The 27339-nt window shown below is 36.1% G+C and overlaps 3 protein-coding genes across 5 annotated transcripts; 2 read left to right on the forward strand and 1 right to left on the reverse strand.

Annotated features, from left to right (window-relative positions):
- The first annotated feature begins 226 nt into the window (after positions 1-226).
- LOC309511833 (MARVEL domain-containing protein 1-like) lies at positions 227-3624 on the forward strand. Its single transcript, XM_082187159.1, has 4 exons — positions 227-647; positions 2261-2428; positions 2655-2774; positions 3013-3624. The coding sequence occupies exons 1-4, from the start codon at positions 504-506 to the stop codon at positions 3091-3093; spliced, it is 513 nt and encodes a 170-aa protein (XP_082043285.1). The 5' UTR covers positions 227-503; the 3' UTR covers positions 3094-3624.
- A 45-nt stretch (positions 3625-3669) lies between these two features.
- LOC309511834 (CKLF-like MARVEL transmembrane domain-containing protein 7) lies at positions 3670-5884 on the forward strand. Its single transcript, XM_082187160.1, has 5 exons — positions 3670-4241; positions 4402-4575; positions 5166-5264; positions 5508-5589; positions 5731-5884. Exons 1-5 carry the CDS (start codon positions 4176-4178, stop codon positions 5742-5744), a joined length of 435 nt encoding a protein of 144 aa, XP_082043286.1. The 5' UTR covers positions 3670-4175; the 3' UTR covers positions 5745-5884.
- A 2828-nt stretch (positions 5885-8712) lies between these two features.
- Positions 8713-27096, reverse strand: dync1li1 (dynein, cytoplasmic 1, light intermediate chain 1). Of its 3 annotated transcripts, XM_082187155.1 has the most exons (14): positions 26963-27096; positions 26671-26744; positions 24925-25041; positions 24261-24491; positions 23891-24051; positions 22926-23019; positions 21148-21283; positions 20778-20889; positions 20618-20677; positions 19654-19698; positions 19266-19386; positions 18465-18596; positions 14433-14451; positions 8713-9334 (listed from the first exon to the last, which is right to left on the reverse strand). In XM_082187155.1, exons 1-13 carry the CDS (start codon positions 27064-27066, stop codon positions 14444-14446), a joined length of 1395 nt encoding a protein of 464 aa, XP_082043281.1. In that variant the 5' UTR covers positions 27067-27096; the 3' UTR covers positions 8713-9334; positions 14433-14443. The 3 variants fall into 3 exon arrangements, with proteins under 3 accessions (XP_082043281.1, XP_082043280.1, XP_082043279.1); XM_082187154.1 differs by lacking the exon at positions 14433-14451 and having other exon boundaries at positions 19296-19386; XM_082187153.1 differs by lacking the exon at positions 14433-14451.
- Between the last annotated feature and the right edge of the window lie 243 nt (positions 27097-27339).

A 27339-nucleotide genomic window follows, 5' to 3' on the forward strand; every position in this document is an offset into this window, starting at 1 on the left:
TTAATGAATGCACGCGTGCCATTTATTATGACTCACATCAAATATTTTATTTCTAATGGCAGCGGAAAATGATAACTCTGGGCCCCTTTCTCTTTCTTTTAATAATTTATAATTTCATGAAAATATTGACTTTATTCTTTTGCTGCATCGAACGGTCTGATTTTTTCCTTCAGGAAATGCAATATCTAACCTGGTCAGGTGTATTTCTGGAGGAAGTTAACTGTGGTTGTTAAAGATTGGGGTGGTCGGTGGGAGGAGTCTTTTCTGCTGCAACCTCAGAATGCAAATAAACATTTTTGATGGTTTTCAGTGGAGCTACTATTTATGAAAAGTATATGGACTCGTCATCCTCTGTGCCTGGTACTGGCATTAAAAAAACAGACTAACGTTACATATTTATCGGATGTTCTTTGGCCTTTGGCTCGTATAGCCTACACCTGTACGCAGAAGAAGAAAACAACTTTTTTTGGAGTGGAGGAGCAGAACGATTTTGGGTCGCATTCATGGCGGAGGATCCAAACTCTCGACCTGTAATAACCACCGCGAGTAGTCCTTACCTGGAATGCGGGAATTCAAGCACAGAGACCCCGTGGTACGACAAAGAGTCCATGCTGCGCGTGCCGAAGTACCTCATCCTTGTTGAAGTTGTGAGTAAACTTTACTATGGCTTTAAAACTCGACTCGAACTTTATTAAAACGACTAAAATGGGCAGTTGATGAACATATCCAACAGACTTGTCAGAAAGAATTTGTGCCAGTTTTGAGAGAAACTTATACGGGTTGTCTGTTCTGTTCTCTTACCTTTTTGCTTTTTCACTGGAATCTGCGCGAGCAGAATAGAGCCATTCATTACGTGCGCTCGACTGCGTGGTTGCTAAGCAACCGAATGTAGGCTATTCTCCTATCCAAAACGAAGTTATGCAGCAGTTATCATAAGCCGTTCATTCAAAGTTGTTCGTGATTTTATAAATTGTACTATGTTAAACTTGATTATTTTCACGGTGTAATTCACTCACCTTTAAGTGATACTTCACCCAAAAATGACAATTTTGTCATCATTTACTCACTATCATGTTGTTCCAAATCTGTATGAGTTTCTTTCTTCCGTTGAACACAAAATAAGAAAATTTGAAGAATGTTGGTAACCAGACGTATTTTTTTCCTACTATGGAATTCAATGTTGTCTGGTTAACAACATTCTTTAAAATATCTTCTTTTGTGTTCAAGAGGTTTGGAACAACATGAGGGTGAGTAAATTATTTTTGGGTGAACTATCCCATTAAAATCAGTGATTCAGGTTGTCAACAATTGGTTGCATGTTGGTTTTAGATGATCACATTAAAGGCAAATGTGCATTGTAAAACGCCTGCCTTTGTATTCAGGAGGAAATAGTAATGACTGAAGGGCTTCGAGCCTACACTGCATGGCTGGCTGTGTAATCTTGTTTAGTTTTTAAAGATACGGACATCTACTTTGTATGTAGGCCTATAGCCTTGCATATGTGAGCTGCAAAATCCCCATAACAACTTATATGGAGAGATTTTGGGATTTATGTACGTGATCTTTAAGGAGAAGAAGCCTAACCTACATCGTAATTACAGCCTTCTCTTAAACTCATTTTGTGTGTGTGTGTGTGTGTGTGTGTGTGTGTGTGTGTGTCGCAGTCGGTGTGAATGTTCCTCTTTCTGTCTCAATGTAAGATAAGGCTGTTGCTGAGGAAGTGAGATTGTGATAGAGCTGTGTATTTAAATGGAATGTGCTAATCGCTGGTTGATTTAAATGACCCAATAATCCAGTTTTGAAAAAGTAGTGGCTTCTGCTTTTATAGTTTAAATGTAATATAGGTTCGCCACAGCTCATCAAAATATAGGCTTTCTTGTTAGCATACACATTTTTGTTTTAAATAGCCTGTGAAGTGATATCTTTAATGATGTAACTTTCTGTTAAGGTTTTTTTTCTGTGTATTTATGTACTTGTTTGTGTTTCTGTTCATCTGAACAGAAACTACTACAAATTGAGATATTTAACAACAACTAAAATCAAGATATTTCTTATTTTAATTCACACCCTAAACAACAAGGACAACTACAAAACCTAATCCTTATCCAGTAAATCACAAATTATTGGAAAATCATGGGGCATTCAAATACAGTTATGGACACTGGGGGGTTTAAAAAGGTTGAGAACCACTGTCCCACAACCTTTTGTTTTTCCAGAGGATTAAGTCATTCAAAGCAACAGGAATTCTTCTGTTCTTCAGATTTTGGGCCTGCTGGTATGGGCACTGATTGCAAGCACAGAGTATTTCCACTTTTCCCCATTTGGATGGGTGATGTTTGTGACTGTCTTCTATTGGCTTCTCACCCTCTTCCTCTTCATCATCAACCTGGCCAATGGAAAAATACGTCACATTCCTTGGACTAGAGTGGTGGGTGCACTTCTATACAGTTAGTTGATTCATCTCTACAAAGTTGTGATTAAATTAAAAAGGATGCCATGATATGTGAAAATAGTTCTACATTTTGATTTAGAAAAAAACAAGTCTAAATTTATTATTTTAATGACTTCCAAAAACAACATGGTGTCATGGTTTTGAAGGAACAAAATTGTGCTAATTGTCTCAAATAATTGTAGTTCTGTCCCTGCTCTCTTAGGTTCTCATTTTTAACTGCAGTGCAGCTTTATTGTACACTTCGGCTGCTATTGTTGAGGCAGCTCTGGTCAATCAGGGGGTCAAAGGTCATCATGATTTTAACTGCTGGGCAGCATCAACGGTAATAATCATTTTATTGTTAGATGTGTGCAAGGCTGTAACCAACATAACATTGAGGGGAATATATCAGTGTTCGGCTGGTTTTCAGTAGTTTTAAATTCTTAAGCGATCACACTTGGTCTCCTCAGCCCAGAATATGTGGTTACATTCTTGATTGTGTGAATTACATGTTTTTCATATACTTTGCATAAAATTGTTACAAGTTTTAATTCTTGCCTCTCTTTTTTTCTCTGTTCTAGTTTTTTGCATTCCTAGTATCTCTGAGTTACGCTGGTAGTGCGTTCTTCAGTTACAAATCTTGGCACAGAGGAGATGAATAAAATGTGATGGGTAGATTGTAGTTTTTAATCACATTTTTAAAAACATGGCTCATCCTTATATTGTTCAGGAATTGACTAAACTTGAAAAAAATGTAATATTGATGATTGTCTTTTATATAAAAAAGTAAGAAATTAACTTTGCTCTGTATGTATTTGCAATCAAAATCTAAATACAAAGCTTTGTCTAATGCACAATAAAGGTTTTGATATCTTTTTTTAATAACTAATATGGATATTACTTTATATTTTATTAACTTTAATTGAATGGAGTAAAATCATAAGGCTTATTGACTGGTTGTGAATGAATAGACATTTAGGCCTGGTTTCACAAACAGGGCTTATAAACCAGGATTAGGCCTTACGCCTTGGTTCAATTTGGACAATTAAGTAGCTTTTAAAAATGTGCCTAAAAAAAAACCTAAAAAAAACCCTGATCACTGAGGGCAGCTTGAGACAAAACAATGGCAGTGACACATTTTAAGATATGTCAGTGCAAGTTGCTTTCAGGTAAAACAGCTCAAACATGCATTTTAGCCTTAAGCCTAGCTTAAACCTAATGTTTGGACTTACCTGACTGACTTTTTATGAGAGCCTCATTGTATTTTAAGAAGCATATGTACAACTCTGTTTCCACAAAACATTTCCCTTTTCCGTTTTTCAAACCAAGCTGTTGTCATTACATATGTCCTTTGAAACAGGATCTAAGTCATTTACTTAACTTTTATATTTTCAAATGTCAAACTATAGGCTATTACGGTTACACACAATAAAGCAGCTCACATTTGGCAAAGCAGAAAAGGAAGTTCACAAAAGTGAATCCATACAGCCCACCTCCACACAAATATGTATTCACTATAACAGGAATGTGATGAGATACTTATTGAGCTCATATATTATGTCATTACTGTGTTCCAATGAATTGTGTTTCATGCTCTCAGATATTACGAGCATGTATGACATGTGAATCATGATGTGAAATTGAGCAACGCGAGTTAACCGCGTCAGATGCTGTTTCCTGGCCACTTGACTACACATGCGCGCTTTGTTCGTTTAAAGTGTAGTGATACATCAACCACCGAACGATGATGGAGTTTTTATTTTTGGACTACTTGCTATCAAAACAAGGAATTCTGAAGATAGCTCAGCTCGTAAGTATTTCAAACCGAAACATGTAACATGACAGCATAAAACTTTGTCGCGTTTCATTTTTGTGAATGATCAAATCTGTCAACAATTATAATGTCCATTTAATTGTGACTGCGAATCTTTATGGTGCGAGAGGAAACAGTGTTTCATGTGTGTGTGCAGGTGATTCTCCTGGTAGCGTTCGCGTGCGTTCGCTCGACGTGGTACAACAGCTTTTACGCGTACGGTTTCTATGAAGGGGTCACGCTGGGTTACTCCGTCACAATTGTCCTTTACCTGTTCCTGACTGTCTTTGGGCTTCAAAAAAGGGCATCATTTGTGAACTGGCTCATAGCCGTGAGTATTGCTCCACATAATATGTGCTGCTACTCTATTTCATATCACCAATCTTACCTAAAGCTCACATCTACCTAATAGTGAATTGTCTAGATAGTTCACATATAACGTCCATGGACTATATTATGTTAGATTAGGCTGGTGTAATTATTTAATGCGTTTCAACAAACAAGCAAAGTTGACTAGACTTTTTTTTTTTTTTAAGATGAGCTGTTACTAGCTACCTTTATTTGATTTCCCTGTATTTCCCAACCAGGGAAATCAAGATTTTATTTGAGCATGTATATAAATGAGTATATAAAAGAAAAAGTAAAAAAAAATGAACACCTTTTTGTCATAACCTGTCATTGCTATTATGTGCGACCAATTAATGTCAGATCATAAAACTTTGTGTAATAATTATACTAGAAGATAATCATCAAACGTGCTGTTTAAAATGACTAATAGGAAGTATAGCATACATGTCAACTTTCCATAGTTCTTCCCACATTGTCATGTCAAGTGCTACCCACATTATAATCATATTAGTATACAACAGTATGTGATTATGGATGTTCTGATGAAGAATGTTTTTCCATTTGCTCTTCAAGGAGTTTGTGCTCGATACACTGGGATTCATCTTCATCTCCACTGGATCCATTATAGCTGCTTTGAAGTCTTTTGAAGTCCCCGTTCTGGTTGCTGCCTCAGTAAGGGCTTCATCTCAATGAATGTTCATCAGTTTTATTACATCTAATCAATCAAACTTGTGATGAAGGAAAAGTCCTTCTTTTGTGAAATAAAAATGTATGTAAAAGACAGTTGTCTGGATGTTTGCAGGATTGGTGCTGTTGTTCTCATTTTCATTTCCATAACTGCTCACCTCTCTATAAAATATTTGTAGTTCTGTCAGACTGATAATATTGTAAGCTTTTCTGATGTTTGTTTTTCAGGTATGTGGTCTTCTGGCCTCATATCTCTTAGTTGGTAGTGTGATACTGTCGTTTGTTGCCACTCAACGCCCACAATCTGCAGGTAAGTTAAGAGCTGTGTGCATTTTCTGTTCTTTCTGTATTTCAGCATATTAAGATAAACTGAACATAGCTGGATCTGTAAACTGTTCATGTGCTTCTGGATCCTGAACTGTTTATCTAAAATAATGTATTTCTATTCCAGATCCACCAGTATAAAAACAGTGTTTTGATATTTGTAGTGCTCCTTCTGAAATATATAACTGCTCTCAACACTTGACAGCATGGATGGGGAATTGAAAAAGGGTATGGTTGTTTCAGTAAATTTACATGGAATATAAAAGACTATCACAATATCACTTATTGCACTCATTTTTTATTGTAGCCAGATAATTAGGGGCCAAGCACCTAATGTAATCGTTACTTCTTCCACTCTGGTAGTCAATAGTAGCCCATAGAACCGCTTGCGGGAAAGTTATGAAATTTGGCACACAGGTAGAGGACAGTCGGATCTATCACCATAGCAAATTTGGAGTCTCTAACTCAATCCCTTTAGCACCACCAACTGTCCAAAATTTCACTTAGTTTAAGCTAATAACTTTTGAACTGTAAGGGCTAGAAACAAAATTCTCAAGCCGATACGATTTTCTGTCATGGAAATTCTTCCGCCATTTTGAATTTTCAGAAAAAAAACAAAAAAATGTCTAACTCCTAGGCCGTTGCTTAGATTTGCACGAAAATTGAACCAGATCATCTTCAGACCAAAAAGTTATGGAATTCAAGTTGATTAGTTCTCAGAAAAAGCGCAAATGAACGGCAAATAACGTGAGGCTATATCTCCGCAATGCTTTAATGTATTCTGACCAAACTTGGTGTATATTATGACAACCATGACTTGAGGGTACCTGGACAGTTTCAGTGCAGTGCCGCCATGGTCAAGAGCTTTTTTGCTTAAAACTTCTGAACGGTTTGGCCAGAAATCACAAAACTGGTCTCTTTAGATTCGGTGCAGCATGCTTAATGGAACAATACCCAATTTTCCCATATCAACCATATTGGGCGTCGGTTTCCCATATCAACCACATTGTACCATTTTGAATTTTGTTGTAAAATGCTTTATTTTACGAATGCCTTGGCATATCAATACGAATCTTGGTATGTGTCTTCAGCACCATGCCCTGACGGTACTCAAAAAGTTTTGGGGCAGTTTTTAAGTTTTTAACCATCTTGTGGTTAAAAGTTACAAAAAAAAAATGACTTTTGATTAAATTAACCTATTGTAATGAAACTGGTGTTAATACATTCCTTGGGGAATGCGAGAACATAGATACCAATCTTTCATAGTCGTCCAAACTTCCTGTCCGCCATTTAGATTTTCTTTAAAAAAAGTACTTTTTCTGGCTCCTCCTTGACCGTTTGTCTGATTTTCCCCAAAATCAAATCATCTCATTGCATGCAAAAAGTTATGGATTTGGTGTCAATAGATTAAACCGTTTTTGTATACCGCATCAACAAATTTGATGGGATGATGCCAAAACGACTCTGAGGCTGTATGCTTTGGCACATTCACACCAAACTTTGCATGTGTCATTGTCACCTTACTCTGACCACACCACATCCGTTTTGTAGAAGCACCACCTATTTGTCAAAAGTGATAAATCATTAAATCACATTACCAGTCACATTACTTTCAGGCATTTTGCCTAAAAACATCTTAATATGCTTTAAATTGCTCATTGTTGCAGTTGGTCTAATGCTCTTTATATGATGCATTTAATACTATAATAGTTATTAAATCATTTAATATTATAAAAAGCTATTATAATACCCTGCTAATAATTTACAATCATTCAATCAAGATTTATAATTTTAATCTTAAAAAGGGCCTATATTTTTTTCAAATTAAGTCTCAACATTGTTTTGTTAATCACTTCTTTACTAATTAATTATTAGTATTTCTTTGAGCGCTTATGTTTATTTTTGTTGGTTTGGGGCCAAATCTAGAGTTTGTCCAATGCTTTTTTTTTGTGGAAAAAACAACAAACTTGTAAATATGTTGATCTCATTTCAGCATTGAGTAAACTGTTCCAAATAATACCTTTTTTTTTTTTTTTTTTTTTTTGCTGAGATCACAGACTTCCTGTGTTGAAATGCAGGTTCCTATCTCTCTCCACCCACACGAAAGAACAAAGACAGCAACCATTCCCAATAAATACAACTTTAATTGAATGATTACAGACCTGATCCAGAGAAACATCACTACATCTTGTGAAATTACAGGACCATAATAGCGTATGTTTATCCACCCCGCCCCCCCCTCCCTCCCTCTCGTAAGAAGTTCGGTTGATGACTGTACATGCAGGTGAGCGTGTTCTGAGATCTCACCTGCCCTGCCACCTCTGCCTCGCCCTTCCCTTCCCTTCCCACTACTAATTTCTAGCTGTTAAAGTCTCTAAACAGACAAATCCGGCTGAATTTTGCTCAACTCCCGCACACACACTCAGACACACACCAATGTAAAGACAGTAATACTGATCTTGTTTGCATGATCTCTAGTGCATCCATTAATAAACAGTGCCATAACTGGCTGTAGTGGAGAGATGAAACAGACATACACAGAAACATCCAATTTTCAAGCTCTTAAGAACATAGAAAACAACAAACAATTTTTTTTTTTACAATGGACATAGTAGTCAGTCCCATCAACAGTCTTGCTCAGCAGTTACACAGACGACTTCATAAACCATGTCTAAGCTAAAAACTCTCTCGCTCTCCAGTTAAGTGTACTATTTTGCTACAATCAGCATTGTAAGTGATTATTTTCAGTGTCATAGCCTAATATTGTGTAATAGTGCAATATTTAGAAACTTATTGTATGCAACAGATCACAGGTGACATATCAGACTTGGTGACTCTGTTGACAGTTTCTCAGCAGCAAAAAAAGGGGTTAGGAATATTCTAAAGCATTGAAATCATGTCAGTATGTTTGTTCTGGTCCTGTGATCGATACACTTTAGAATAGGGCAGATATTAAGAGTGCTAAAGATGACAATTTAATGAAAACACCAACACAAGGTGACCATATCTAATGAATCATTTGATTGAATTGTCACTCTGACTGAAAATTGCTGCTTCCCTTTATTTTTATTAAAACATTTTGTTCGGATTAGACGAGGAAAAACATGCGTTTTTTTTTTACAGAAGCTGACTGATTTTTACTCTAGATGAACAGGATCCTTCATATAAGTTAATTCACTACCAAAAGCCAAAGAAAAGTCTAACTTGCATACAGATACACCTACGTTCACAAACCCCCTTCATTTTCTAATGCAGACTTGGCTCTACATCTCCATTTCCACTCTAAGCCTCTCCTTTAGTGTCCAACGCTGATCTAGTGTCCTTCTTTTTATGACAACCCTGCCTCTGTGGTTATTTACGGACCTGTCCGCTGTACATGTGTGCGTGTGTGTGGAGACAGACATAGCAATCGCAATTTGTCCGACATGCAGCTTCAAGTCACTGGCCTTACAAGTAATAAACAGGAATAAATCCCCCTTCTGAACAAGATCAAGAGAAAGAGTGAGGGAGAGGAAGGGAGGAGAGGTGGCAGAAGGGAGGCAGGTTCAGGGGGGGCAGAGATAGCAGTGTAAAGGGGGAGGGGCTTGCCCGTGAGTAATCCCCGCCTCTCGTTCAGGATTCGTCATTTTCGGCAGGGGGTGTGGTGGCATTAGGGGCTGAGGAGTCCAGGTCTGATTTATTGGAGATCCGGTCTAGCTCAGCCTGGACATCTGTCAACCCCAACTTGGAGCCTGTGAACAAACAAGATCAAATCAGATGGAATTAATACGAGTACGCTGACCACATTTCATAGCACGTTATTTGGAAACGGTATTAACCAAAGCTTTAAAAGAAGATTCTGGGTTCAATACAAGTTAAGCTCAATCTGCAGCATCTGTAGCATAATGCTAATTACAACAAAAAATAAACACACACACAAATATATATATATATATATATATATATATATAAAATATATATATATTTTGATTTAATCCTTTTTTTAAATTTTTTTTAACATTTTTGGTAACAATCATGGTTACGGTGATGATCTTATAATGGAAGTAAATGGGGCCAATTCTTGGAGAATTTAAAGGCAGAAATGACGTTTATAAATAGAATGATGATTATAAAAAACACATTTATTCTTCTGTTAAACCTTTTATGTTAGCCATAAAGCTGTTTAAATAAATTGTATGGTTTAAGGCATTACACTGTTATTTTTTAAAATTGGACATAGTTTAGCAAGATCAGAAAAGCTTAGTAAGATTTGTTACTCCCCCCATGTTTTTATGTTAATATACATATTGTTTACGTCTTTTGATTATACTACACATCGCCCCCATTAACTTCCATTGTAAGTGCCTCAGTGTATCCCAGATTTTGGCTTGAAGAGGAGACAATTTTTTGTGGAAATAAACATTATGCCACAAGTGCTGCCAATTGAGATTAACTTGTATTATACCCAGAATATTCCTAAATCAGTGACAAGGGATGGCAATTCACTTAAAACCTATAGCGTGTCAGTGTTTATGAGTCTGTGAGCCATTGCTTTCCAATTGTTAAGCAGAAAGATCAGAAATTAGATTTTGGAATTAAAAAGTTTTTGGGAGCTTGAAAGAGAAAAGTAAATACATAAAGATGGAATGAATGGAGATGAAAGACTGTCAATGAACCTTCACACAGACTCACACACGCATTCAGCCTGAAAGCTGAAATGAAAAAAAAAAAAAAGGAACATTCAGCCAACACAATAACATTAAGCATGCAATGAAAACTTTTACAAACAGACTTATTTTGAATAGAAATTGGTCTGTGAATGAGAACCATCTGTTTATCTAGGGCTTCATCAGTCGTTAATCAGTCGTTATCACTGTTTGAAGGCTTATTGTATCTTAAGCCCAAAGTATACATCGGCCTTTATACGTACACGAGGGTGTGTGTGAGAGTGCGTGATGCATATTTCGTCACCATAATAGTATGCACGAAACCCAATTTTTGTAACAGTGCGTACTTCCGTACTTCCGCACATGCAAATTGAGTTTTGCACTAATCAGTTGTTCCACAAGGTGGCAAAGGGCCGCAGTGTTGCCCAATTGGCCGGGTTCCTGCCCAACTGGGCTTCTTTCGATCGGGTTGGACCAGAGAAAAAGACATTGGGCGGGTGGACAAAATTTGGGCTGCTTTTTAAAATAAAAAACAGCCTGAGCAGCTGCGTTTTTAGATTTTTTTATTTATTATTGTGTCTTATGTGTAGTCATTTTATTTTAATACGTTCGAACATTATTGGCTATTGGTTCAGTTTAACCAATCAGGGCCAGGTAAGGGAGACCTGTCAATCAATTTACTGTCTTATGTTGGTGAGATGTGATGACAGGGTTTTGGCGCAACAAGGGACCAGATTTTTAACGTGTAGCTGTATATTCAAGCGATCGCAAAGTGGCCTAAATATAAGTTGCACGGTAGAGTGGGAAAGTGACTTGACTCAAAATGTGAATTACACTTGTGGTGCGAGATGACTCGAAGGCTCATTGTAAATAATTGAATGATTTAATCAAAATCTGTCCAGCATCAGGATATCTTTTAAACCATCCAGGCTGTACTCTTATACTCAGTTTTGATTGTGCAAAGTTCTCCATTATGCTCTACATTACGTACTTCACGTACTTAGACGTACTGTAGTTCAGTCTGAACACAAAGGTAAGTGCATTCTGGTTGTTAATTTTTTTGTTGTTGAATTTTCTTGGAGTGGGCGGGTTTTGGTAATCTTTTGGGCTGGAAATCGTCGACTCAATATGGCAACACTGCTAGGCCATTGTTTCAAGTAGAAATCGAGACTAAAGAGACGGAACAACAACAGATGCCCGCATTGACAGGCGCTTGTGTGAGGGGGTTATGAGATAGCCACAACTTTAGTTTAAAAGAATTCAAAGACATTTTTAGCAGTCATAACTTCTGGAGAAAAATAGCGCAGTCACTGGACAAAGACAACATTTTCTAGAGCACGTGTCGACGGCCTGCGTTCTCGCACAATATCAAATATGAAAGGCTATGTGTTTGACTATACGCATACACTAGCGTGCAGGTAAAAAAAAACAAAGTATACTTTGTGCTTGAAGTTTGCTAATTATGTGCTAGCAATTAGCCCTGCAGCAATTGTGGATGGTACCTTACAGGATTTAATTTGCTTGATCTTAGTTTTGACATAATTCTTCACCTTTACAGTGCCGGAACGCAACATTTACTTATTGTCATCTACATTTACACATTTGGCAAAGTCCAAAGTGACTTGCATTGCATTCCATTTTGATCAGTTTATGCATTCTCTGGGAATCAAACCCATGCTCTACTGTTTGAGCAACAGTTTTCTGCTGCAATATATAGTGCAACTAAGAAAAAGTGTGCTCACACTAGTCTTTGTGTCATTCACTATTCATATGCATGTGAATGCAAGCAACCGGAAACGCAAGAATATACAAATACGTTTGAATTTTTTAACCTTTCTGAACCAAACTGATGTCTGAAACATAACTAAAGACACTTGACCAACAGACCATCTTAATGTCACAGACTGACCGGTTGGATGAACACAAACTAAAAAGCTGCATGTTTTGCAGTGTTGCGGGTCAGAAGTAATTTTGCATGCACAAAGCCTAGTGTGAGCTCGTCTAAAGACAAACTTAACCGCGGGTAAAATTAGCTAAAGAAAATATACACTACCATTCAAAAGTGTGGGCCAGTAAGATTTTTTTGTAATTATTTTTTTTACAGAAATGAATACTTTAATTCCACAAGAATGCAATATATTGATCAAAAGTGACAAAGTACATTTATAATATTATTTCAACTAAATGCTGTTCTTTTAAACTTTAAACTATTAATCAAAGGATCCTTAAAAAAAAATATCATGGTTTCCACAAAAATATTAAGTAGCACAACTGTTCTCAACATTGATAATAATAAGACTTGTTTCTTTAGCAGCAAATCAGCAAATGATTTCTGAAGGACCATCTGACACTGAAAACTGTAGTAGTGAAGCTGAAAACTCAGCTTTTGTTTCACAATACTGTATTTTTTTATCAAATAAAGAGATTTCTTTTAAAAACTATTATTATAGTTGCATATAATTTATATGTTAACATTACAATAAAGGTTTAATTTGTTAACATTAATGTATTAACTAACCATAAGCAATACATTTGTTACTGTATTTGTTAATGTTAGTACAATAGTTGTTCATTGTTAGTTCACAGTGCATTAAAGGTATAGCGGAGGATGTTTTACTTCCTGGTGGGTAGTCTAAACTATTGGTCCTCCTAATTGTCAATCATTCTGGTGAATCAATCAAACTTTTCAAAAAGTGGAGAGGGCGGGTCTTATCTAAAATTTGGAAAGATCCTCCGCTATACCTTTAACTAATGTCAACAAAAGTTGAATTTGAAATTGTGTTGAAATTAACATTGCACTTCTACAGCATTTATAAATTTTAGTTAGTTCATTATTAGTTCATGTTAACTAATGTAGTTAACTAATGTTAACAAATAAAACCTTATTGTAAAGTGTTACCATTTACTTTTCAATTAGATACACTGAGTAGTAGTAGCAGAAAATGCCAGGACCTTGTAATCAGAAAAACATACAAATTTAAATATAACCTCTGGATTTAATGAAGCTTCATGCAGTGATAATTAGGAGGCCTTACATTGTGTAATTTGAAACTAAGTGTTAATAAGTGTTGACAGACAGCGTTAATAATAAAGGAGCAAGACGAGGGGCCCGAAACGAGAAGGAGAGTGATGTCATCACATAACACATGCCAAAGTTAAACATGCTCAAGTGTGTAAAAGTGCTAAAAGAAATTCATAGCTGTCATAAAAAGCGAGATGCAGCAATGGTTAAAGCAAAAGGAAGTGAGGGAAAGTAGCCTAACACACACCTTAGCGTGGCCAACATCCCCTGGCTAACACACATGATGAAAGACAGTTTGAAGGGGTTAAATTTCATGACTGGTGAACATAGTGCACACGAATGTTGTTGCTCACTCATTCATACATACATACGTACGTACGAAAGGGAAAAAAGGGTCAAAAAACTATTACAGATAGACTTACACATAGTAACAGAAAGAAAATCAGGGCAGAGATGATGATGAGGTCACTGTCACCAAAGACGTACTTTACCTTTAATACACTCCCATAAAACCAAGCTGCATTATGGGTTCAAAAACAAACCAAGATGCAGAAGCATAATATGAAAGAACACAATAGTGTGTGCCGTAAAATGACTGCGTTAGCTGTGTTAGTTTTAAAGCTTGAAAGTTGAATGCTAAATCTGTACAAACCCTTAGTGAGCATGTTAAACATATGCGTTTACTGTCAATAATTCAGCCCAAACTATTGTCATTTAATTGTTTTACTCGTATTACTTAAGCTCTTGTTCCATTTTAACGTTCAAAGTAATGTCCTTCTTCCTTTGGACACAAAATAAGATATTTTTGAAGAGTGTTTTAACTGTTTTTGTCCATATAATGAAAGCCCTAAACAACAATGAACCCCCTTAACTTTAATTGTATGGACAAAGTATCTTCAAAGTATCAAAGTATCTTCTTTTGTGTTCCACAAAAGAAAGTATATCATACAGGTTTGGAACAACATGAGGGTGAGTAAGAGATGACAATTTCATCCATTTAAGGAGGTTGCATGTACACTAATTTGCTCTGTTGCATTTTGGGATAGATTACTGGGTTATTAGTAATCTGATGAACAAAGAGGTTAACATTTTAGCTTGAATGATTAGCTGGGTTTTTAGCTGCACATGCAGAGGAGATTTGATCAAATATATTTATTTTACCGTCGCTGATGTCAGAGATCTGGGATGGGAGGATAAAGGTACAGGAGAGGAGGGTGATGAGGACAATATAATGACAAACAAACAAACAAAAAGGGAGAACGGGACAAACTTAAGTGACCTCACACGTGTACAACATGAACAAGACAAGATTTGAAGTGTTTTGAAGATAATCTGACAGACCTGTTCCTTCATTTGCAACTTCAAGATTCTATCATCTACTGTGTCAACATAACTCTTTCTGGGGGATGTGTTTCATATGAGGTGGGTCTTTAGGGAGATATTTCTCATTTTCAAGCCATGACTCGCAATCTTTAAAGACTAAAACACTCCAAGGCTCTTAGTCCACAGAAACAGTAAATCTGTAAATTGACATGGTCACAATACTGCTTTTATAAAATTAATGTTGAAAAATTCTCAAAAACAGGCCAAAGTACAATTTGTAATTTTCTGAAATTTGTGAAATTCATCAAATTAAGTAGTTGTAAAGGTAATTTTACAAGGTATGTGATTATATTGTCTCCACTGAGGGATCGCTGAATGCCTCAACGCCTGCACAACGATGCCCACTCTTGCTTCAGCTGAATCCTTGAATTAGGTGATTTCTGTATATACCGTATTCTGTGTTGCATGTAAGTTAAAGTCAATAAGAAAAACTCAATTTTATTCTCCATATAATGTATTATTTATGTTCCCCTCCATGTTCATGACCATATTCAGTCTTATGGTACAGTCACATTTTCGGTTGTTCTGTGATTTTTTTGTTAACAAAATCCAGTCATTTCCATAAAAAACAGCAATCTGGAATTGCAAGAACACGAAAGACTTCCCCATGCAGATTTAACAACAGTTTCATCCCTTGATTTGCCGCATTGACCAACAGAAAACTGGTTGGTTTGAAAGTGACTTCTGTGTGAGCTGTGCTTCATGCATCGCTACACTATTGGAAACAGACATTGGGCCTTTTTCCCCCGCAAAATGTAACCAAAATGTGACCATACCTTTAAACTTGTCAACAGAATTACTGACAATAAAGTTCATTATGGATTCTGATTTTGCAAACAATAAAGAAGATGAGACATAAAAAAATTTGCATCATGGCGATAATTATAAATTTAAAATGTCATTTGATTTGTAGTACATATGCTACTGTTCAAAAGTTTGGGGTCAGCAAGATTTTTTTGGAAAGAAATTATTCTTTCCAATGGTGTCATGTTAACCAGAGGTCCCTGACTAATATTTTTTATTTTTATTTTTTTTAAACATTTCTTTTCTGGTGAAAGAAATACAAAAAATTAAGAAAGCCCAAATATTAAATGTCATGGATAAACATTTACCAAGTAATCCAGTATTTTGCAGAGGTTGTGAAAATGTCAATTTTCACCTGAGATTTGGATTACAGGGGGATAAAAATTACTTTAGAAAGATGGTAGCAGCATTATATGCCAATAGTTAAAAAATTGGAAAAGCACTTTTTGTGTTAGGCCCTATATGGTTCATTTCCAGAGAAATGGGGATTTCAATGTATCTTCAAAAACCAAAAGTGTGCCACTTTGCATATAGCTGATCATTTTTTCTTTTAAAGAGGAATGTCTGAAGAAAACAATCGTGTTCAAACTACAAATATGTCTTGTTTCCAAAAACAATTGCATAAAACATACCTGTCTGAGTACTATAAATATTATTTTTCCAAAGTTTGTGTGCTGTAACTCAAGATATATAAAAAATATCTTAAAATCCTTTTAGATTTTTGTTCCTAATAAACTTCTCTTTTGGAATCTGAATTTTTAAGGCCATATGGTTCAATCCCAGAGATATGGGGTTCCCAATATAACCATGTTCAAATTGTTGAACTTTACCCATTTTCAATGGTTGAATACCAAATATGGGTCACTTTGCATATAGCCAAAATGTATTGTATTACTAGAAGAATCTCTGAAGAACCAATAATATTGAAAGTAAAATATATTTTGTTTCCCTTTATCAAAACAATTGCATATAACATACCTGCCTGAGTGGCAATATTATTATTTTTTACAAAGTTTGCCTGCCTGTAACTAAAGAAGTATTGAAGATATCTTAATATGATTTTAGATTCTGTTTCCTACGAAATGGTTCTTTTGGAATCTCCTTTTTTTTTTAAGGCTATATGGATCAATCCTAGAGGTACCGGGATCTCAATGCGGCTCCATATCCAAATTGTGGAATTTTACCCTTTTTCAGTGGTTGAAAACCAAATGTGATTTGTGTATATCCAGTCATGACTGTTGACACCGCAATATATGCAAATAAGAACAGTAACCCAGGGTTTAGGAATGTATAGAGTGACATGTCACATTATGAATAACCAGGATTAATTGTTAACTCTAGGTAAAGTATAAGCAGTGTGAAACATAAAATAAGGGCCCGGTTTCACATACAGGGCCTAGACTAAGCCAGGATTAGGCCTTAGTTCAATTGGGGCATTTAAGTAGCCTTTATATATAAGTCTTAGGAAATAAACATTACTGGTGTGCATCTTGAGACCAAACAATGGCACTGATATTTTAAGATATGTCAGTGCAAGTTGCTTTCAGTTAAAACAGCATTTTAGTCTGGGACAAGCTTAAGGTCTGTGAAACCGGGGAAGATAACCCCAGGATTCCATTAACCCGGGGTTTAGAATTACCCAAGGTGAACTATTTCAAGTGTGAGAGGAGAGCCCTTAAATGTTTCAAAGTTTGAGGTATTGTCAGTGATTCCTCCAAATATGCCCCATAGCAGTGGATGCTAATCGATTTATGACTATGCTTCACATGTTATAACAATAGGAAATTGTAACACTTAAACAATCCAGGTGAGGCAAATCTTGGCTTATTGATGTGAATACAATGTGTGGGGAGAGCAAACACACTTTCCTCGGAGGCATGAAATTGTTTCAAATAATGTAGGTACGATACTGCATATTTGAGCTTCAGAAGCTGTTTAAATGAACAAAACCGCTTCTTCCAAATATCTCTGTTTCTATATTTCAATTGGTTTCAGACTACTGAGAACAAGTTAATGTGCCACAACCATCAGTGTATTTTTGGCACTCAGACAGGTATGTTCTATAATGTGCAATTGTTTTGATAAAGGGAAACAAGCTACATTTCAGGTTTCAATATTATTCATTCTTCAGACATTCCCCTTTAAATACAATAAGTATCAGCTGTAAGCAAAGTGAATCAGATTTAGTTTTCGACCATTGAAAAGGTGTACAATTTAACAATTTATGCTTGGAGCTATAAGATCCCAATATCTGTGGAATTAAGGCCTTCAAAATGAAGATACCAAAAGAAAAGTTGCTAAAGAACCAGAATGTAAAATCATACTAAGATAATTAAGATTAATTAAGATGTTTGTCTTTCTTCAGAAAAAATATGAACAAAATAATACATTTGTGCCAGGGAAGTTTCTGAAATTTGGTTGATTTGACAGAATGACCCAATACTTTTATTCAGCAAGGATGCATTCAATTACTTTAAAAAAAAAACGTACCAACCCCAAACTTTTGGACGGTAGCGTAAATCCTCTCTGACTGGTCATTAGCCATGTTTCCATCCAACTATGCAAATGTTTGGGATATTGCATTAAAAAACGCTGGGTAGAAATAATTGAGTCGGTTGTTCCCCAATTGCAACAACTTCCATTTTTATTACAGATATTTTGTGCCAATTTCCAAGATTTTGTTCTCTTGAACCCATGGAATAGAAACGGTGCTTTATTTGCATATGTTTTATGCAATATTTCAATTAGGTGCATAAGTAAAATTCGCAACTATGGATGGAAACATAGCTAATGATGTCACGAAACATACAAATGTTTAATTCAGCATGGTGGTAACGCTAGGAACCATGCACGACAACACGTCCCGCTGCGTACCATGCAAAACAGGTTTTATCCACAATTTTCTGTTGTTGAAATACAAAAAGTCAAAACACTTCAAATATATACCATGATAGTGGACATTTATATGAATGTGTGAGTGATATAGTGTCAAGAAGGATCCCTCACCTGACTTGCGGACTGTTCCTGGTGTGTTGCTCCCTCCTCCTGTAGGTTGGCCGCCTGGGCCGGGTGAGCCTGCTTTCTTAGTCAACAGACTGTTGAAGAAGTTAGCCAGCACGCCCTCACTTGTCTGACCTCCTGTCATGAAAAATGACAATAATTAGCACAATCATACAAGCTGAAACCAGCCTAAACTAGTTTCAGATCAGTGCAAAACAGTAATATGTACCCTCATATGTACGACCCTAAGTTGGAATTAAAAAATGTGTTTAAAGGAGGTGAAGTCAAAATGAAAGTCTTAGAGAAATTCAGCAAGGAAACAAGCTTTAATCCCAACAAGCTTTTCTAATCCTCTCCAAACATGGCAGCAATGTTCCTATGATCTAAAACCATGAGAGTAGAGTCCTCCTTATCTGCATACAGGAAGAGATCCTGAAACACAATCTCTGGAGACACTGAAAGTGTATTCATGATCACTGCGGACCAAAACAAACTAACGTTTTTCCCATAAAGCTAAATAAATAAGCTTTGCCACAAAAAAAAAGAGGATGGGATCTCATGTTGAAGGTCAAATGTTACTTTTTTTCCCAAGATGAGAGGGTGATGAAAACCAGGAAACCAGATCCAAGGACTTGAAAAAATAAATGCCCAGGAAGTAGAAACGTGTGACTCCAAAAGCTCTTGCTCCCAAAGTTGGAAAGATGCAGCCGAGGAGAGAAAATAGAGAACGGGATACAGAAGGAAAGAGAGAGAAAGGTGGAGAGAAGACGGAGGCATGCATCCTGAATACAGCGTTCTTATACACACCTTTCATGTTGGGATCAATCTTCTTGGTACCTGATTGCATGGGCATGACGTTTGCCACATTAGCCGCCGCTGAACGGTTGGTCGTCCTTGGTGAGCCGGTGGGAGCTCTGTTTGTTGGGTCCTATTACACACACACATAAATAAATCTTTTAGGAATTATAAAACTTTATAATAAGAAAAATGAACTAAAGGAGTAATTCTGTAGTCACATGCAAACATTGTGCAATAATTAGTATGGATCTTTACTTAAATTGCTTTGGATAAAAGTGTCTGCGAAATTAATACATGTAAATGTCTTGCAGCAGAAAAGGTCTCCACCCAAAGCATGATTCAACATTGAGTAACACTGTGGGCTGAAATGTAAATGGAGCACATGTAAAACACTCACCACTGGTCTTCCGGCACTGACTGGAGGCTGTTTAGATAACAGAGACTGAGAACAGAACAAAGACAGAAAAATCATTCAGAGATTATTTCTGTCCTGTTTGGTAATGATTTGTTTGACAAACAAGTGTCATGCAACACTAACAAAACTTCTCAGTTTACTAGACTTATAAATAGAGAGCTACAGTCTCACTGAATCTCACTTTATGCCACATTTCGTTTTAGACAGGAAAATAAAATTTGGGTAATGTTTCTGTCTGTGTGTGTACCTACTTAACTATATTTTGAGGACAAATTTGTACCCAGAAGTGACCAAAACCTGACAAAATCTCCAAAAACCTTCCTTTAGGGACGTCCTCATTTGTAAATCTGGTATAAAAATAGTAATTAAAAATATAAAAATGTATTAAAGGTTTTTTAAAAATGCAGAAAGTTTTGTGTGATGGGAACAATTAAGTCTATGGAATGTCCCCATTTAGATAGCTAAGTAAACATGCGTGTGTGTGTGTGTGTGTGTGTGTGTGTGTGTGTGTGTGTGTGTGTGTGTGTGTGTGTGTGTGTGTGTGTGTGTGTGTGTGTGTGTGTGTGTGTGTGTGTGTGTGTGTGTGTGTGTGTGTGTGTGTGTGTGTGTGTGTGTGTGTGTGTGTGTGTGTGTGTGTGTGTGTGTGTGAGAGAGAGAGTATATATATTTTACTTTCTATTCATTTTGTATACATTCAGCTTTGCCATCACAGGAGTAAATTATATATATTTTTAAATACATTTAAATAGAAGTTATTTTAAATTGAAATAATACTTCACAATATTAAAATATTTTTAAAAAATCCCAAAACTTTTGAATGGTAATCTATGTATACAATTACAAGTTTAAGAATAAAACATCACACCACCCAGGCACTTTGGAGAATAAATCAAGATTTTTTTTATGATGATGATGATGATGATGATATAAAATATTTAGCAATTACCTGCAACTTTAGTAGAAAAACTTGGTCATCTTCAGCTTGAACTTCCTTCTCATGTACAAACTAGAAAGACATGTCAGAAATGAGCAGTCGCTAGGAAAGAGAGACTCTATAGCTAATTGCACAAACACTGGCAAAGATCTAATTAGGACAGAGCCTTTACCTTTCTAATTGGAGGTTTCACTATTACATCTTCAAAGTTGTCGTCTGCTTTTACTGACTGGAAGTTTTCGTGCAGAATGGCGATCTTTTTTTCATTGTCCCATCCTGACGGACTGAAAGTGAGACACAGATAATAATACATTTACCATTTAAAGAAACATTTGAATGACAGCCAATTTTACACTAATAATCTGATATATTCCAGGTGAACGAAAATATATATATATAAAAAAAAAGTAATAAAACATTAAAACAAATACATTGTTTTTTACATAAAGACTATAAAACAATTTGCAATTGATTTTGATTCCATGTGCGGACTTTAGTAGTAAAATAAAAATCTACATGTTTCTTGACATCCAACTACTTACATAAACACAGAGTCTTTCTCTACCACCTGAGCTGGGATGTTGAAGGGAAAGCCGTATAACCTGTGAACAAGGTATTTGTATAACAAATCTAGATTTTTGTTCTCCTTCATAGATGTGTAGAGTAGTGCTGCCCCATCTGAAAGGTCACTTGTGAAGGAGAAAAACAAGATGAGGTTACATTTAAGCAGAAACAAGACTCTCCCTATTTGTACAGATTTTTTGGAAAGCAGCCATTATGGCAGGTCAGCTCATCATGTTACCACCCTCTACTGTTAAAAAAGACATTAAAGTCGACATGAAACGGAAGTTGTCATACTCTGTTCTTCCCTATTGTGACGTATATCTGAGTGAAACGACTTCTGGAATGAGAAAAACGTAGGGTGGGATTTGCTTCGTCTTTCGGGAATTGATTGGATCGTAGGAAGTTGGGTGTTGCTAACTATAAATTGAGGCAGATCTGAATGTCAGTTGTGGAGGATATATAGATGTTTTTGATTAAAGATTACAAAGGCATATGATTTTTTTTTAAATAATGATGTGCACGGATAAATCATTTATAAGCACAAAAAAATAAGAATTGTAAATGTTGATTTTATGGTGAATTTAAGATGCAAAACATATATCTGTGCAGCCCCTGTTGTTGTATTCAGATGCACACAAACGTACACTTCTGACAAGGAATGCTTAATTACGGCAAAAATCATAACAAAAAGTAGTTTTGGTCAATATTGAAATCACGATTATTGGTGGGCGATATGATCCAAGTCTTATTTCACGATATAAGTAATTTTAAATATCAGTGAAATTTCAAAATGATCGATACTTCAGCAAAAAATAATACTAGGTTAACGAATGCAAGTAAAAGGTCCTCAAAATAATTACATAAGACAAGTAAACAGTCAGCAATACAATAAGAACAGACTAATTCCAAACAAAACAAACAAATAAATACAATAGAACAAAAATACAAATTAAATAAACCCTGTTTTTCAGGAAAATGTACTAACAGTATTCAGATAATAGCATACAACAAAAAAATTAATAACCAACTGTAAAATAACACTGTATAGTCTTACTGTACACATTAAATACAGATTAATCCTTATACTTAAGTTATTCAGTCAAGATTAGTGAGTGATTTTCCTCTGTCATTTGTTGTTTGATTATTAATGACATACTACAGTAGGCATTTTAGGCTGCTGTCACTTTAAGAGCTAATGCACGGATCCAATATACTGTTACACATGTGTTTTCTTTCTCAACTGTGTACGTTTACTAGTAAAGACATAATCCACTGTGTTTACGTGAATACTCTCCAAAAAGGCATTTTGACATTTTTGTGTACACATTTAGGCTCATATCCAAAGCCCTTTTGCTTATCAGAGTTCGGCAGAAAGCCGTCTGTGGGCCATTATCTCTTTTTGCTTTTAATAACACTGTTTAATATCAAACACATCCAGCAGTTTAGCAACAGTAGACTGCATTTTAAAACGCTAACTTATTTGGCTGATTTGGGTGTCATGTTTGAGGTTTTAGGGAGGAACGAAAGCGCACCACTGTGAAGGAAAGGAAGGTGCGTTGGATGGAATGTGGCACAAAATAGTTTTAATTATTTAATTATAGTTTGATTAATACAATTAATCACACTGCCCTACTACTGACATTTAAAGATAAAACTGAACATGGAAACAGCCTGGCCATCAGATGACTAAGATGTGCAGAATGAAATATAATTGTCATTACATCTTTGGTTTAGATGTGCTGATGTGTAAGGATACACTGCAAGCAGAAACGTCGAATGTGAGACTGGATGAAGTCTAAGTGCTCGTCTTTATAATCGTGCTCCTTCTCCAAAGTGCTGATCGCATCACACTATAGAGAAAGAAAGAGTGAGAGAGAATTATGAAAGGGATTCTCCATTAATATTTTAGCCATCCTTGTTTTGTAACTTGATATATTTGGGGCTTATAGTGAAAGTAAAAGCAAAATCATCTTGGTAAACAACGGACAGAAATGGCAAGATGATCATATTCTTAAAATACGTGGGGTCCAAAAGTCTGAGAGCACATTAACAAAATCCAAAGTAATAAACTAAAGGCTTTTTAAAAAATTTTGAAATAATTAAAAAGTAAAAGAATTAGAAATATACAGAATTCTGCACCCTTTCTAGTTTACCAATGACATTTGTGACATGGAACATGTAAATTGCTATGTACAAAAGGTCAAATATTAACTTTTCACTCAAACTGTTATGCTAATAATATAAAATTGTTCAAAAGTTTGGGGTCAGTTTTTTTTTTTTTTTTTTATTCATATTTTTATTCAGCAAGGATGCATTAAATTCACAAAAAGTGATGCTACATAAATCCTGAAAAAAATGTATCAAGATTTCCACAAAAGTATTAAGCAGCACAACTGTTTTAAACATCAATATTAATAAAAAATGTTTCTTGAGCACCAAATCAAATCAGCATATTAGAATGATTTCCAATGACAATGAAGACTAGAGTAATGCTTGCTGAAAATTCAGATAGTTTAAAATATACATTCAAATATATAACATTTGAAATTTTTACTGTATTTTAATCAAATAAGCATAAGAGGCTTCTTTTAAAGCCATTTTTAAAAATGTTACCGCGCCCAAACTTTTGAATGAAAGTGTATGAATACATCCGGTGTTGTAGCTGCTCTTTTAAATACAATCTAATAACATGTCAGGAGTAGTTTGAGGCAGCAGGTGTACCTTAGTGCAGACCACCACTATAGGCAGGCCCAGGTTGTGTGTGAGTGTGTTATCTCCAAGCGGTAGCAGGACGCTCTCTTCCTCTGACTCAGGATTCCTTCTCTGGGGCACAGCCTCCAGGTCACTTCCTGGTTCCACATACTCCTGGAACTGCTTTGTCACTGCATGCACACACAGTCACATTCTAACTGCATTTACTATAGGTTATTTACTAACTGGAAACTCATTCATGCAAGTATAAGAAATGCCTGCAGCGACCTATAAGGACCATCACAGATCAAAATGCATCAGCACACTAGATCATTCTTACAGGGTACTTGGCATGCGAACACGCTCACAATCTCAACGCACACACAAAGAAGCTACTCACATCTGAGCTCCAGCTCTCTCATGGTTTCAGGGGGAACTCTGAGCTTGTCCACAAAATCCCTCACCACGCTGCCCCATTTCTGCAGCGAATCGATGGCCAGCCAGGGCCGGGACAGATCCACCACAAACACAACCAGCGAGTCCTCCAGGTTCTCCGTCGATACGGCAAACTTCTGCAGGCCTTTGTGGTACAGGTCCCCATCCAGCACCCATGCATTACACCGTGCATGATCTGCCAAAAACAGTTTCGTTGGCTTTAGCATGCCAGTTTTGAATTTCCTAATGTTGGTCATTAGGGTGCTTCTATACTCGCAGATTACAGATAATGTCTTGGATAATTAAGTGGGCAAAACAGTAACAGTATTTATACTTTAGATTGACTTAAACCATGCATAATGGTGCATCAAAATTAATAAATAAAAAATTACACAATAATTTTTTTAAATTATTTAATTACAACCAACACTTTCCCATTTCAATAGAGGACATGACTAAATACTAACTAACTGCTAAAATATTTGCTTCAAAATACTGCAGTGTTAAAAGCTATTGATTGTTTGTAGTGGATCACAACCAGCTTTCTTTAATTCAGTGTCATTTAAGATTACACATCAAAAACTGTCTATATATTGCCAATATCAAACTGTAGACTATCTAATCCTTACCATCAATATCATCATCGTGAACATTGAAATACAGGTACTCTAAACCCCGGCCCTTCATATACTCTTCTACACCTTGTAGTTTGGCCACCAGGGTGGTCTTACCGGACCCCACCTCACCTGTAAAACAAGTCAGATTAACACGCAGGCAATTATATCAAACACTTAGGAGCTTAGATACTTTTGGATTCTGAAAAACATATGTAAGCATGCTGCATTACTCTTAACTGTTGTTATAATAACATGCAGAGAAATGCAAATGAAAAAAAAAACAAGTGACGTGAAAATTGTACATATGGCTGCAGTGCTTTTATAATGGCTGATTTAATTTGATAGCTTTTGTTACAAAGTCAAAACAGAGACATGTAACTCTGGATTGCTAATAACATTTTTAACAGACATTTACTCCTTAAGTCAATCATAAAAAATAAAAAAACATACAACAAGGGTCTGAAATTAACCAGAGATTGGGGCAAAAATTATGATTTCCTGTTTTTTTATCATTTGTAACAGCTGGTACTATATTACTTAAATACATGTCTTAATATATTTTTTATTATATTTAGATGGAGAATTTATGGAATAATACCACAATTTTCTATATGTCAATCATTTGTTAGCAAACATAATTATATTCATTTCTTCAATGAGCATTATTTATGCCTTAAATTATTACATTGTTTAAATAAAATAAAAAAATTAGCTAATGTGTGATTTGTATGTACATTTCTGAAATACATAACTTAGACAGTTACCTCTGATAACAGATCAATCTAAATTGTAATGTGGACTCATGCATTTTCTGTAAAGCTGCTTTGAAACAATGTGTATTGTGAAAAGCGCTATAGAAATAAATGTGAATTTAATTGAATTAAATGTGAATTCAGGTATTTGTCAAAGACAACAAAGTGTGATTATATATGGTGAGAAAACCAAAAAAGGATTGCTCTCCGCACACTGAAATTACAACTCCAGAAAGTTCACTAATAATAAAACATTATTATTATCTTAAGATTGTAAGAAAAAAAAACATGCCCAGAGCATAGTTAAAACAGTCTTTAAAATAATAATTAATTATACTAACAAAAATATATATATTTGAAGATATTCAACAGAGATGACAGTATCATGTCTGGCGCCCTATGAGTAAAGAGCACCCACTGAGGCAGCAAATATGAGCCATTCACTAGCGGTGTCTCAAAAACTAGTGAGCTGCCTACCTAGACACCATTTTTAGCCACCATAGACGCCTAGACAGCACTTTATGTGCATCTTGTGCACCCATACAGCCTTTTTAATATCTCATACGGTTCGAGTGCAGCATTTTGTTAATCGGAACACACCTATGATTATGTCTAGGTAGACTGCACGATAGGGTTTGAGACACAGCCCGTGTCTGAGAGTGCGGATTATCTCTATTCACCAAAACCGACAGTCTGTAACGCATGTAAACCGTTGAGACGGAATAAATGTATGTTTATTTATATAAAATTCACGCGACAGACACTATTGTCTTTTGTGCGCGCGGTGTCTGACAGCGATGAGTGGAGACAATGACGTGCGCTCATTAACAATAACAGCACACTTACAATAACATCAGTGCCATTAGAGCGAGCGAGCGGCAGCGTCAATTCAGTCAGCATTGTATGTTTTTTAATAATAATGAATGAACCATTGGATGCAGGTCAATAGGATGCACAGCAGACATGAAACAGCATTTATGTGTGACAAGAAGAAAAAAACACCCACCCATAACCACCACATTCTTTCCTGACGGCAATTTTGATCGAGAGCGCGTCGACACCTCACTCAATATCGATGACCTGAACGTAAAGGAACACAGAGTTTAAATCACGTTGTTTTATTCATTTTGCATCCCTGCGATCATTGATTCAGACTGGCCTGTGTGTACCTGCCCGGCTGGGGCAATTTGCAAGTTAGCGGCTAACAACTGTCACATGCGGCTCTGGGCCACCTAAAGCCGCGTTCTGCACATAACATCCAAGATTGAATGGGGGATAAAAGAACTGGCTAGGCCTACCATAAATTCTGTCCGTCATCCTCCTCAGGGTTTTGGCTTTCGGATATGCTGTTATTTACATTTGAGCTAACCGATAGGAGTGTATTTCTGCCTGTCGTCGCCATCTTCGCAGGCTTGAGTGACACCCCTGAATGAGCCCCGGATGTGTCGCGCAGAGCCGAGCTTTGCTTTTCTGCTGGGCGTGGACCACTGCGAGCCGCAATCACAGACCCAAAGCTCAGATTCATAGAATACAATCAAATCTTTTCAAAAAAGGTTCTTTATTAGCAGCTATGGCTACATAAAGAACATTTAACATCCGTGGATCATTTCAATTGCACAAAAGGTGGAATTAAAATAGTGGAAAAAAAGGTTCTTTAGATTATGAGAAATATTCT

Source organism: Leuciscus leuciscus, assembly GCF_965113295.1.
Source record: "Leuciscus leuciscus genome assembly, chromosome: 12".
In the NCBI taxonomy this organism is placed as follows: Eukaryota; Metazoa; Chordata; class Actinopteri; order Cypriniformes; family Leuciscidae; genus Leuciscus; species Leuciscus leuciscus.

Excerpts from the sequence above, each read along its gene's own strand:
- LOC309511833 (XM_082187159.1), top strand. The coding sequence starts at position 504 with ATGGCGGAGGATCCAAACTCTCGACCTGTAATAACCACCGCGAGTAGT. Across the intron at positions 648-2,260 it reads ACCTCATCCTTGTTGAAGTT|ATTTTGGGCCTGCTGGTATG; the intron begins GTGAGTAAACTT and ends TCTGTTCTTCAG. Across the intron at positions 2,429-2,654 it reads ACATTCCTTGGACTAGAGTG|GTTCTCATTTTTAACTGCAG; the intron begins GTGGGTGCACTT and ends CTGCTCTCTTAG.
- LOC309511834 (XM_082187160.1), top strand. The coding sequence starts at position 4,176 with ATGATGGAGTTTTTATTTTTGGACTACTTGCTATCAAAACAAGGAATT. Across the intron at positions 4,242-4,401 it reads TTCTGAAGATAGCTCAGCTC|GTGATTCTCCTGGTAGCGTT; the intron begins GTAAGTATTTCA and ends GTGTGTGTGCAG. Across the intron at positions 4,576-5,165 it reads TTGTGAACTGGCTCATAGCC|GAGTTTGTGCTCGATACACT; the intron begins GTGAGTATTGCT and ends TTGCTCTTCAAG.
- dync1li1 (XM_082187153.1), bottom strand. The coding sequence starts at position 27,066 with ATGGCGACGACAGGCAGAAATACACTCCTATCGGTTAGCTCAAATGTA. Across the intron at positions 24,052-24,260 it reads GAGAGAGCTGGAGCTCAGAT|TGACAAAGCAGTTCCAGGAG; the intron begins GTGAGTAGCTTC and ends GTGTGCATGCAG. Across the intron at positions 9,335-18,464 it reads AGGAACAGTCCGCAAGTCAG|GCTCCAAGTTGGGGTTGACA; the intron begins GTGAGGGATCCT and ends GTTTGTTCACAG.